The 12233-nt window shown below is 39.2% G+C and overlaps 1 protein-coding gene across 1 annotated transcript; it reads left to right on the forward strand.

The window, feature by feature from the left end:
* Positions 1-61: 61 nt before the first annotated feature.
* Positions 62-10502, forward strand: LOC124868404 (mpv17-like protein). Its single transcript, XM_047365639.1, has 4 exons — positions 62-668; positions 4652-4722; positions 5580-5609; positions 7176-10502. The coding sequence occupies exons 1-4, from the start codon at positions 365-367 to the stop codon at positions 7407-7409; spliced, it is 639 nt and encodes a 212-aa protein (XP_047221595.1). The 5' UTR covers positions 62-364; the 3' UTR covers positions 7410-10502.
* Positions 10503-12233: the final 1731 nt, after the last annotated feature.

A 12233-nucleotide genomic window follows, 5' to 3' on the forward strand; every position in this document is an offset into this window, starting at 1 on the left:
CACCCATTGCATTTGTTTTTGACGTAGTTTGTTACGTAGTTTTTGTTACGTAAGAAACATACGCTGTAGGAGCCAACCGTAGCCGGTGGAAGACTACTCCCGTTGTGAGTGCTAGAAGGAGTTTGACAAGCAAGTAGCCCACACTGTGTGGAATTATACAGCTTTACAACCTTCACTGTGGGACATATACACATTTTTTTAGTTTATATGGGTAACTTGTGGAATCCTCCAGCTGTGTACATTTTTAGTGATGCTTTAATCCTTCAGATTGAGAGAAAGCGATGATTTCACGTCATGATTTAGCTAACTCCCTGCGCTTTAACTCCTTCGTGTTGGGCAACAGACAGTGAGCGCAGATTGAATTATGCTACGGGCGTTTCTGCGGCACGTCCGCCGCTTTCCGTGGGTTACGAATGTCACTCTTTACGGCTGCCTGTTCGCCGGAGGAGACTTGGTCCACCAGTGGTTCTCCGCCAGGGACCAAGTGGACTGGAGACAGACACGCAACATCGCCGTGGTCGCGTTCAGTTTCCATGGCAACTTCAATTTCTTCTGGATGCGTTTTCTGGAACGCAGGTTTCCGGGGAAGTCCACCAGGATGGTGGTGAAGAAGCTGTTCCTGGACCAGACGACGGCGGCGCCCCTGGCCACCAGCGTCTTCTACACGGGTCAGTGAACGCATCACCCTGAAAAACACTGTGTACTGATTAATAGTTAACTCCTATATACATTTGTCAATTTGTAACTTCATATAGAACATGTTGTGCTCCTCTCATGTGTCCCATTGGTTCATAGTCCTTTAAAATAACAGTTTGACCTACAGAGGTCAGATTAAAGACAATCTCAGCTTTAAATAATAGAGCTTTTCTTGAGTTGTTTTTTCATAATTCAAAAGAAATTTGGGGTACCCTTGTGTGGAGGATTAGAGACCCCTAATTAGCCCTTCATTATTTGTTTGACATATCTCGTGTTATTGGTTCTTTCTGTCTGTGACTGTAATGTAATAATTAGTTTATAGTTTCTATTATGGGCACTGTTGTTGGTGTTGACAGGGATATATGGTAGATGTTCGTCCTGTAACCGGTTCGCTGCCGGTCTGAAACCTCTCTCTATCCGTCTTGGTCGTTGTGTCCTTGGGCAAGACACTTCATGGGGGTCGGAGGACCCGGTGGCACCAACACTTCTGCCAGTCTGCCAGGGCAGCTGAGGCTACAGTGTAGCTCACCACTGTCAATGTGTGACTGATTGTAGTGTAAAGTGCTTTGGAGTCCTTGGACTTGATAAAGCTATACAAGTAAAAACCAAAGCCTAAGGCATTTAATAAGAGGAGCTGAAGATGAATGTCTTTAAAACTAACAAGAATAAGACCTAAAAACCTCTCTTTAAGAGAGAGGAAGTGGATGATTTGGCTGAAAGTGTTACCTCCTATATGTTTTATTTGAAGACATTTGTGTCCGACCCAGGTAGTGCTGAGCAATAAAACAATAATTCAATAATTTATTGCGAAACAGAAAATGTCAATAACAATGATAAAGGTAGGCTTTAAAATCCAATAAGACAGACAGTGCATGCGGGGAATTAAGGGAATTGAGTCTTTAGTTTGTAACTGTTTTTTAAAAAGAAAGTCATTAGTTATTCTTAATGTTTTATTGACTATTTTATTTGTTCTTTAAGTTAATATTTTAACCAATACCATCTGACACCAGTACTGGGATAATTATCAAAATCATTCAATACAGAATGAAAATATTGTGATATTTTTTTTCCCCGTATCGCCCAGCTTTATATTCAGGTCCTACCCTATCACATAACATTGACACCACAAAACAGAAACAGCTTTAAAATCAGGCCTAATAACAGACTGAAAGGACATTAGAGCTGCTCTTATTCTAAGAAGCTGAAAACCAGTTCTCTGCCAATGACTCCACATTCGGAGTGGATGGGTCTGAAAATCATCACCAGCTACAACTCACCATCTACGTTTGTTGACAACCAACAGTTGGCTGAAAACCAGAGAAACACCAGACCTTGATGCTGTTTCGTCCATTTGTTCTGACCAGCTGTCTTCATCAAGATCTTCAAAAGATTGTTGTAGTTCATCCTTGTTCCTATGAAATCCATGCTCACTAAACTAAATGACTACAGACCTGTTTTCATAACATCTGCACTCATAAAATCTTTTGAGACTAGTGTTGGCTTACCTAAATAACATTACTGAACCATACCCAATTTTCCCACCAGGAAAGGTCAGGGGAAGATGCCATTAACTTGGGGCTGCATCACCTTCTTGCAACATCTTGATCTGCCAGGTAGATGCGTACAGATCCTCTTTGATCTACAACTGTGCTTTAAATGTCATCTTCATCCCTGATCTCCTCAATGATAAACTCTGCAACCTTGCCGTTCCTGTCTCTACCTGCAACTGGATTAAGAACCGTCTGAAAGACGGACAGCAGCTAGAGACGAGGGAAAAATTGCAGACCAGGACAATGTGCACAGGTGCTCTTCATGGGTGTGTATTCTCCCCCCTAATCTTCTCGCTCTGCACTTATGACTTCACCTTCTCACACGCCTCTCCCTAACTTCTTAAATTTGCGGAAGACATGTAGTAATCAGGCTGGGGGACGAGTCTGCATACAGGACAGTGGTTCCACAGCTGGTCACACTGTACTAATAGCAACTTGGAGTTTAACACTGCTGTGGAGATTATGGTGGATTTCTGGAGATGCTCTGTTATGCATCCAGTCCTCTATATTCTGAGCAACACTGTGACTGATGTTGAATAGGTTAACTCTTATGTCTAAATAACTCAGTAGAGGCTGTTCCTCCTTCCACAATTGTGGCAATTCTTTTCAGCCTCCATCAAGTGTGTTCCTCGTACTTCTATAGCAGTGTGGTTTGGTTTGGACACGGAATATGACATTAGAACAGAACCGTTAAGGGAAACACTGTTGCTCCAGTGACCCCTTTCTGGGAGTTGTATGTTTCACAGACCAGGAAATCATCTCGGACCCATCACACCCAGGACAGGAACTGCTGCCTTCAGGCAAACACCTGAGCGTGCTGCAAATTGAAATATACAATCAATCTCCCTCATTAACAGTAAACTAACAGGTCACATTAAAAAACTCAAACTCCGGGTTGACTGACTGTATATTACTTCTGTCGTTCCAGTACAGTACATATTTCATCATTGTGGGTATTTTCACTGCTGTTTAAAAGTGTCGTAGATATATTATCTTATACTTTTTGTGTAAGTACAGTACATTGTAAAAACATGTTCATTCCTGTAACCATATAACTGGATATAACCAGCTGACTAAAGCACAGCTGTAACTATGACATGTTTAGATTATCCACTGAGAAGCTTGTTAGAGTAGTTTTGTGCTACCTTTCATTTAGTTGATAGTTGAGTTGAGAATAAGGTGAAAGCACTGGGGAGGTTTGGGTGACCAAGAAAAATTCCTGTCTTGTGCAAGCATGTTTGGCAATAAAATGCTTTCTGACAGCTAGTAACTTATTAAAACGTGTTCATTTTGTTAATCATTTAGACTGCTTCTGGTCTGAGCAAGAAATTATGACTTTCTTGTGCCACAAAAATAAAAATTGTTTTGAAAGCAGCAATTTTTACCAAGATTGCTAAAATGGCGTACCTAATGCCGCTTTCTTGCAGTTTTAACATGAGAACGTGCCCTTGAGAATAACAGATATTTGAAATTATAAATGGTGGATTATCTGTTGTTGGTGGATGATGATTGTGGCGTTTTGACAAAATAATGAAAAAAAGAGGGTGAAGTCAATCAAACCCAAAATTGTAAACCAAAACTGTGGATTTTGTAAACCGTTCAGGAACAACCCTGGAACCACCGACTTCAATCGTGCCAAGAAATTGAAGCTGCTTGAACATCAGTGTCACGGTCGGCAGTGAAGCAAGTTTTATTTTGCTGTAGATTGGGGGGAAAAAGGTCTTCATTAAAAGCTGACATCTTCAAACTCAACTGAAATTTACAGCTGCAACCGTTTGCACTTGTTTGTATAATTTTGTCCAATCAGTACTTGTTATTAATTGTTATCTAATTTGTTAGTTGTATAATGATTCCATCCTGGAAAAAGAAGCACTCACATGAATCATTAAGACTGAGGACCGGTCCAGGGAGTACCCCGCCTCTCGCCCGTAGACTGCTGGAGGTAGGCACCAGCCCCCCTGCAGGGTGGCAGGGGAAGAAGCGGGTATAGAAAATGGATAGATGGATGGATGATTAAAAGCTGATATTGATACAGTTTGACTTTAATGCCTATAAATGCATGGAAACATGGGAAAAAATGCATATTGACATATACTGTATACTTGGTAGGATATATCTTTGCATAATCAGTAAAGCAGATGTAAAAGAGTTCCAGTTCTTCTAATTACAGTGTTAAAGCATCTAAACCTATAATATAAAATCTGTACTTTTTAGGAAAACCATTGAACAGTTTAAGCTGTGGTTAGTGACATGGTAATATATCGCTACTTCTGTTTAAATAACAAACGTTTGTGTTTGAGTTGTTTCATTTTTTGCTAAAACGACTTATTGTTTTTAGTATCGGTTACAATGATCTCTTCCACTCTATAGATCATTTTTTATGGGGCTTCTTCTTCTCCAATTAGGTGTCAGTTTTTTGGAGGGCAAGGAAGACATCCTGGAGGACTGGAGGGAGAAATTCCTGAACACGTATAAGGTGAGCGAAAGCTGAAAAGTAGGGATTTAAATAAAAAAATAAAAAAATGCTTGTCCATGATATAAGCTTACTCTGTCTACTGCAGAACACCAAAGATAAGGAGTAAAATTCAAGTTTATTATCTTGTGAAAAAAGCAGACTGTGGCTTACATGTGTAGATGCATCCTATTGGATTGTCCTCCCTGTTAAAGCTTGGTTTCTCCTTTATTAGTATTATGGTGCCCTGAGGTTGCTCAGTATGAATGACTGAATGGGAACACCACATACAGCCGTATAATGTTTGGAGCTGAGGTTAAAGACACAAGGTTTGCTACTTAATCCACAGCTACTCAAAGACTTCCTGTTAAACACACCCATTTTCACAGAATTAGGTTTCCAAACATCAACAGCTTCTCTGTAGTACCTCTACGGATGTTTTCTGCAGGATCTGAGGAAAACGTTGCAGTTGCAGAGAGAATTTCATTTAAGACGTTCTTCTTCTTGCTGGTTGTTGAATAAAATCCAACTTTAAAGTGCTTTTGGATCTACTTCACTGGAACAGTGTGGGTATTTGTATTGCATTTGGAATGGGCAGCACTTATATCACTATGACAGAGATGTAGGGTTGCGGTTAAGCTAATTTGTAAATGATTGGCACCCCTTTTACTTGTTCTTGTGTAAATGGTGTGTAATTATTCAGTCTTATTTGAGTAAAAGCATTGTGACAGTCATTTGTATACAAACCTTTTGTTTTTAGATTTAAAGAAAGTGTTGAGAAGCCAGTGTGGCGATCTGGAGCTTCTGGTCCAGAAAAGCTTAGAATTTCTAGGTATAAAACATTGTTTGTAAGTAAGCTGGTGTCTGATTTCTCTTTTCAGACCGGGCTGATGTTCTGGCCATTCATGCAGGTAATTATTAACATCTTGTGTGCACGACTTTTTGTATTTGTGGGGAAATGAATCTGAACTCCAAGGTCCGCCAAGGAAAAGTTCAGATTCCACTTATATTGGTAAATTACATTGATTGTTGTCGATTCCAGCTTGCAAGAAGGGGGCTAACATTGGTCTTCATCTCTGGCTGAAAAACGTGTCCCAGTTGCTTGTTCTATATTGAAATGAACTAAATATTTCTATAAATTAAAATATATTTTCGGCTTCTAAGGCTGCCCTCTATTAGGAAAACATGATATAGCAATATTATTCCTGCGACAAGATATCAGTTATGATTAGTTGCATGATAGTAAAATGGCCAAATAATCTATTACTGGCTAGCAGAATGTTAATGCACAGCCTTTGTGATCTTATCTTTCCAATATTGAACGCATTGATATTCAGTAGATGATCGCCGTTCAGTCTGTAGTGCAGTTCTGCCGTAATAGTATTCAGAAACTTTTCTTTTTTGTATCCAATGGATTTTTTTGATGAATGATTATGGACAGTTCAGAAAGCTTCTGGTAACAAACACAAAATGAAAGAAATAAGCTGATGTGAAAGCTTTACCTCCAGAGATGCACCAGTCGAGAGGCCGGAGATCAGGTTCTGTCAGGTTTTCTGACTGGTTTGGTCAGGTCCGATGATGAATATGGTCAATGTGCTCTCTAGAAAATCATATCGACTTAAGAGTCATATTTTTAATTTAGCCAGAAGCTTTGCATAAATCTTGAAGTTTTAGTTTTTCATATTGAGTTATCACATTTTCTTTTAGTGTTGGGCAGGACAGATTTCCAATGAGAAGAAGTGTCCTCTGGACCATGCCTAAATGTGGCCTGAGCAATTGGACCCAAATGCATCCTGGACACTTTCACACATGTATTTAACACTTCCTGGTCTTTGTCAGATTACCCAAGATGCAGATTAACACCAGTTGGAAACAAAGCCTTAGAGTCTTAGGATAAACTTGTTACCAGTAACAGTAAAGCAATATTTCTAAAAACAGGTTCCCTTTATGGTATTTTATAGCACAAAGACTTTAGAAATGTAAAATATGTAGAATTATTTAAAATATTAGATTCATCCCCAAGGTATCCAGTGGATACTGAAGTCAAATAATAAAGAATAAATTAGATCATGATCTAATTGTTTTTATTTGAAACAGAGCAGCTAAAGTGTGATTAAATATTGTTACAGTTATAATACTGTCTGTAACATTTATTTATTGTTATTTTGATTTAGAAACACAGACTAAAACACAAATATCAGATAATTTGGTATGAGTTTAAGCTTACCGTTTTGCTTTTCTGTTCTTTATAGAGTAAAACAGGTTTAACAAGCTGAAACCACCAGCACTGCTCTATGCTGCATACAGCTGGAGGAGACTCCAGTACTTAATCTGAAGTCTCATTAAACACATTTTTAACAATAGTATCTGTTTTGAAATCTGTAATTTTTATAAACCTTGGTATGACCCAATGCCAGTAATTGGCTCTATGTGACCATGCAGCAGTGTTTTCATAAGAGGTGTCTGTTTCTCCCAAGTTTCTGAACTTTGCCTTGGTGCCTCTATACATCCGGACCACCTTCACCGGCTGCTGCGCCTTTGTCTGGGCCACCTTCCTCTGCTTCTCACGTCAGACTGGAGACGGCACCGCCGGAGCTGCTCTGGCATGGATGTTCCCACCTAAAGAAGATGCAGCAGCAGAACCAGCTAAAGACGAAGTAGACCTGAAGCTCAAGGTAGAGGAAACGGCAGCATCCAGGCCTGGAAAATAACATAACTGGCAGTTGTTCTGCAGGGCAGACAGTAGAGGGTAAAAACTGGTCTGAAAGGATGCAGCGGGTCCATGGGACAGCAGCTCAGGCTTGTCGTTTTACTTTTCATTGCTTGATTTTGCAAAAGAGCCATCTACTGAGGTCTCACCGATGTTGCAAACCTCAACCAGCTCATTGAATGTGTTCACCTGCACAGTAATTAAACATACCAGGTCAAAAATATGGTTAAATCTACTGCTGACATGCTGTTTTTATTTTTTATTTCGTCAGGTTAACATTGATCATTGTGTTGTTTTACTTCTACAAAGTGAGCTCTTTGCTAAGCAGAACAAGGCTAAATACTGAAAGTATTTATGAGCATTGCACAGTGCAGCAAGGCTCCACTCTGTGGAGTGGGATCTAATTGATTTGATCAGACCTTTTTACTTCCTTAAAGCAAACATGAACATCTAGTTTTCATCAGCTTCACTTCTATGATCTCTGTTTGGGTTTCAGTTTGCAGAAACTGGGTCAGTTATAAAGTCTACTTTGATTTTGATAATTAAAAACATTGTGGGAAATTTCTAAAAAGAAAATTAGTCTCAACTGAATTTCCCTTGTCAGTAATTTCTACTTCCTGTAAAGCAGCAGCACATTCCAAGAAAAGGCTGGGCTGTGGTGGTTTTTACTACATTATGGAGTCGCCTGAACTTCTCATAAACATCTGACTCTGAAGCTACCAACCAATGAAGAATTTCAGAGAGTGTTCATACATTCATTCCTCTTGGAAACACATCCTTATTGTGGGCAGTTGTACGGAGTCACTTTTTATTTGAAATTTCTATTGCCGTTGAGATCTGTGGTGGCTTCGGTTTTCTGACCACAATCCACCACTCTGGTCCATCCCAGGATCTTCTAGTGCCAGAAAAGCTGACGGTGCTTCTGAACCGGTTTGACATGTAGCTGTCATTATTTGCTCTTAACTGGCTTTTATTAATTTTTTTCATTGTACTGAATCTCTTGAATAATGTTTTCCAAAGCAGCCCCATGTGCACACAGTTCCTTACAGTTCTTTATGCAGTAAAGTCTTAAGGAATTCAAGATTACAGTTTCTTAACAAAAACCTTTTCTGTCCACTTTCGCTGCACTACAATTCCCCCAAATTCATTCAGCTATTAGATCATCTTGTGTACTGTAGAGGGATAAAAATACTAACCTGCTTTCTTTTTAACAGAAGTATTGTTTTTAAACAGTTCAGAAATGGTCTGACACATCTGTCAACATTATGTGGACCCCCAGTTCAGTTCTGAACTTTGGATGCTCAGGTGGAAATCAGGAAGCAGTGCAATCTTTTCCATGCAATTGTTTTCCATAACTGGTTGCACTAAAGACATGGAGAGGCAAACATGCCCCGGATGCCTAGCAGACGGAGCAATTTGTACCTATTTCTCCAAAAAGTCGTACTTTTCCCTGTAGCCACAAGCACAGTATATGCAGAAGGCATCTAACAGACAGAAGAATGATTAACTTTATTATATTAATTAAAATAGAGCTCCAGGTCAAACATTTAGTAACATCTGGCAGACGGAATTACTTTGGAATGATGTTTTGTAAGCAAAAGGTGATGCTACAGATTGTACAAAAGTGAAATGTGTCACATTGGGGTTTTGGGGTGGACCGAAGCGCAGACAAGAGCTTGGCAGCAGCATTGTGAATAGATCCAGAGCTTTATTCCAAGTTCATAGAAGTAACAAAAACACACTGCAGGTACTAACCAGAGTCAAATCCAAAAACTTACATTAGACACTGCAGGAACTCATGGCATGAACGAGGGTAGTGCAGAGAGTTGTGAACAAAGGAACCAGCAAAGAACAATGAAACAAAACCAACTAATATACTGAGGGAGAACAAAGGCAGGTAATTAAAGGAACTGAGAACAGGTGAGACAAGGAGGCAGAGGGAGCAGGTGAATCTAAAAACAAGATTAACACATGGTGAAGGAACTAACTAACAAATAAAGACACACACAGACCAAGCAAACTTATAGTCAAAGATAAATAATCAAAAGAAGCATAGGAAAACTAGAATAACCATGAACTAAAGGAAACAGAAGAACAACAACAACATAAGATCTGGCAACCTAAATATAAACAAAGAGCCTATAAGGAGACCCAGATTACAAACTAAACAAACCTAAAACCACACTGACAGAAACAACTGGAAACAAGCAGAGAACATTAGGAAATACAAACAAAGTCTAAAATGTCACATCCTGACAAAATAATGTATTGCTTTGATTGATTCTTTTAGAAATAAAAAGCGCTGATTGAATTAAAAGACTGTAGCAGGATTAAAACAACTACAAATGTAAATATACTGTGCTTGTTATTACAGCAGTACAAAAAAAGCAACACTTGTTCACGATTACGTCCTGTTAATTTGTTTTTTAAATAAGCGAGCCAGGGATTATCTCCTTCTGGCCACACCCATCCATCATTCGTCCACGCCACCTCCCTTCTACTCGTCTCACCCCCTCCACAACATCTAAGTGTGCCTCTGCTGAGCTGCCCACATCAGGCAGGCTTTCTTCACAGAGTTAATTCACTCATTGTGGTTATTCTTCTGCATGTGAAGCGTATACTGGAATCTTTCAGAATCACAAGGTTTAAATTCTGTGTTTAAAAAAGGAACAACATGATTTTCTACACAATTTAAACACTGCAGGGAAGAATGTTGAGAGTAACCAGTAAATCACAGTTATTGTGTCACAGGAAGCCATGGAAATCACTTTCTTCTTACTTTTTGCTTGTCATGTTTTATACCTGGCTTTGCTAAAAGGAAACTTTACCAGCTCAACAAAAAGACTGAAATACATCTGATACTTTCTATGTGAAAAGTAATTTGTGTTTTTTTCCCATCCGATTAAAGATGTTTACTTGAATTTCAAAATGCCGCCCACCTTTTCTTCTACTTCACATGAATGAAATATTGTTGTTTCCTCTCTTTTCTTTGCATTTCTGCTATTTTCTATCTTAATTCTAATGTATTCAAACCTTCAGATGTTGTGTCCATTGGGTGGTCTTACCTCCATTGCTTGTTTCAAAGAGACATAACTTTAGATCCTGCTTTTATTTTCTGTTATGACAAACCTTTAATTTCACTACCTATTTCTGCTTACATGACAGAAAAATATCCACTTCTGTTTTCTTATAGCATAGAAACTATGTGAGCATGCAATGCTACGTGCTTGTAACATTTCATGTCTCATACAACTGAGTTTAGTGTATATGTTTAAAAATAAGCGTATGATTTGCAATGTGGATCAAACAATACAAACACTACAGCTGTTTGGAAGTAGGAATTAATTATCTGTGTAATGAGGTGTTTTGCTTTCAGTTTTTTTCTCATTAAATGAAAGTTTGTATGGAGATTTTTTCTATACTGGATATGAAATGTCATGGCATTTAATTATAGAAGCAAATCGTTACCATATTTCAAATGAAAAAGCATTTCCAGAAATGCTTTTTCATTTTAAGAATGTGGCTGCATTATTTGACCCATAAATAAAATTAGTAATCAATCATCCTATTTGCATTTTAATTTTCTTCTTCAAGACTGCACATTTTATGCCATAATCAAAAAGAAAACAAAGCAGACATTGCTTTTTTGTTTTCGTGGTCTGCCCGCAAAGTACTGCCCAGAACTCGAAAACGAAAAAGCATTCCAAGCGGCGGGCGCAGCAGAGTGACGTCAGCAGCCGCTCTTCCTCAGCTCCCTGCTGAATGAGCTACCCATCTTGTTCGGTAGGGGGCGCTGTGCACGTCAGCATTGCATTACATTGCAAACGTGCCAAGAAATTGAATTGCAGCAGGGCCGAGCTCAATTTGTGGCAGTGGCAGGCAGAACTGGTAGTTCTGGTGGCAGACTGTGGCAGTTCCGCCAAAGCTGCCACCGGAACTGTATTCCGCGAGGATGCCAGAAGGTGCCAGACCGGCCGTAAAAGTTTGCCAATGCGGTTGCCGCTGTTTTTGTGGAAGCTGATGCTGATTATCGGCAAATGGGTTGTCATTGTTGTTATAGCCTGTTACCTTTAAATAATGATTTCATTATTGATTATTATTTAATAAACAGCTTTAGACCCATAACATAAGGTGATTGTATTTACTTGACAATGGAAAATAAATAACACTATGTGTATGTGTGACGTGTTGAAAGGATGAAGATTTATTGCACAAACAGCCGGTTTATTATAGAGCACGAGCGGCTATTCTGAATTGTCACTCACAGAAAAATATAAATAAATGCTTAAAAACACGCTGGATGTCCCAGGCCATAAGGCTGCCACCGGAACTACCAGTTCTGCCTGCCACTGCCACAAATTGAGCTCGGTCTTGCTGCAATTCAATAAATTTCTCGGCACGTTTGCAATGTAATGCAATGCAGACGTGCACAGCGCCCCCTACCGAACAAGATGATTAGCTCGGTCAGCAGGGAGCTGAGGAAGAGCGGCTGCTGACGTCACTCTGCTGCGCCCGCAGCTTGGAATGCTTTTTCGTTTTCGAGTTCTGGGCAGGACTTTGCGGGCAGACCACGAAAACAAAAAAGCAATGTCTGTTTTGTTTTCTTTTTGATTATGGCATAAAATGTGCAGTCTTGAAGAAGAAAATTAAAATGCAAATAGGATGATTGATTACTAATTTTATTTATGGGTCAAATAACGCAGCCACATTCTTAAAATGAAAAAGTATTTCTGGAAATGCTTTTTCATTTTCAAAGTTTACATTTCAAATTGAATTTTGGTATCTATTTGCTGGGGTACATTTTGAAAAATAAATCTCAAATGTC

The sequence above is a fragment of the Girardinichthys multiradiatus genome, chromosome 5 (genome assembly GCF_021462225.1).
Source record: "Girardinichthys multiradiatus isolate DD_20200921_A chromosome 5, DD_fGirMul_XY1, whole genome shotgun sequence".
Classification (NCBI taxonomy): Eukaryota; Metazoa; Chordata; class Actinopteri; order Cyprinodontiformes; family Goodeidae; genus Girardinichthys; species Girardinichthys multiradiatus.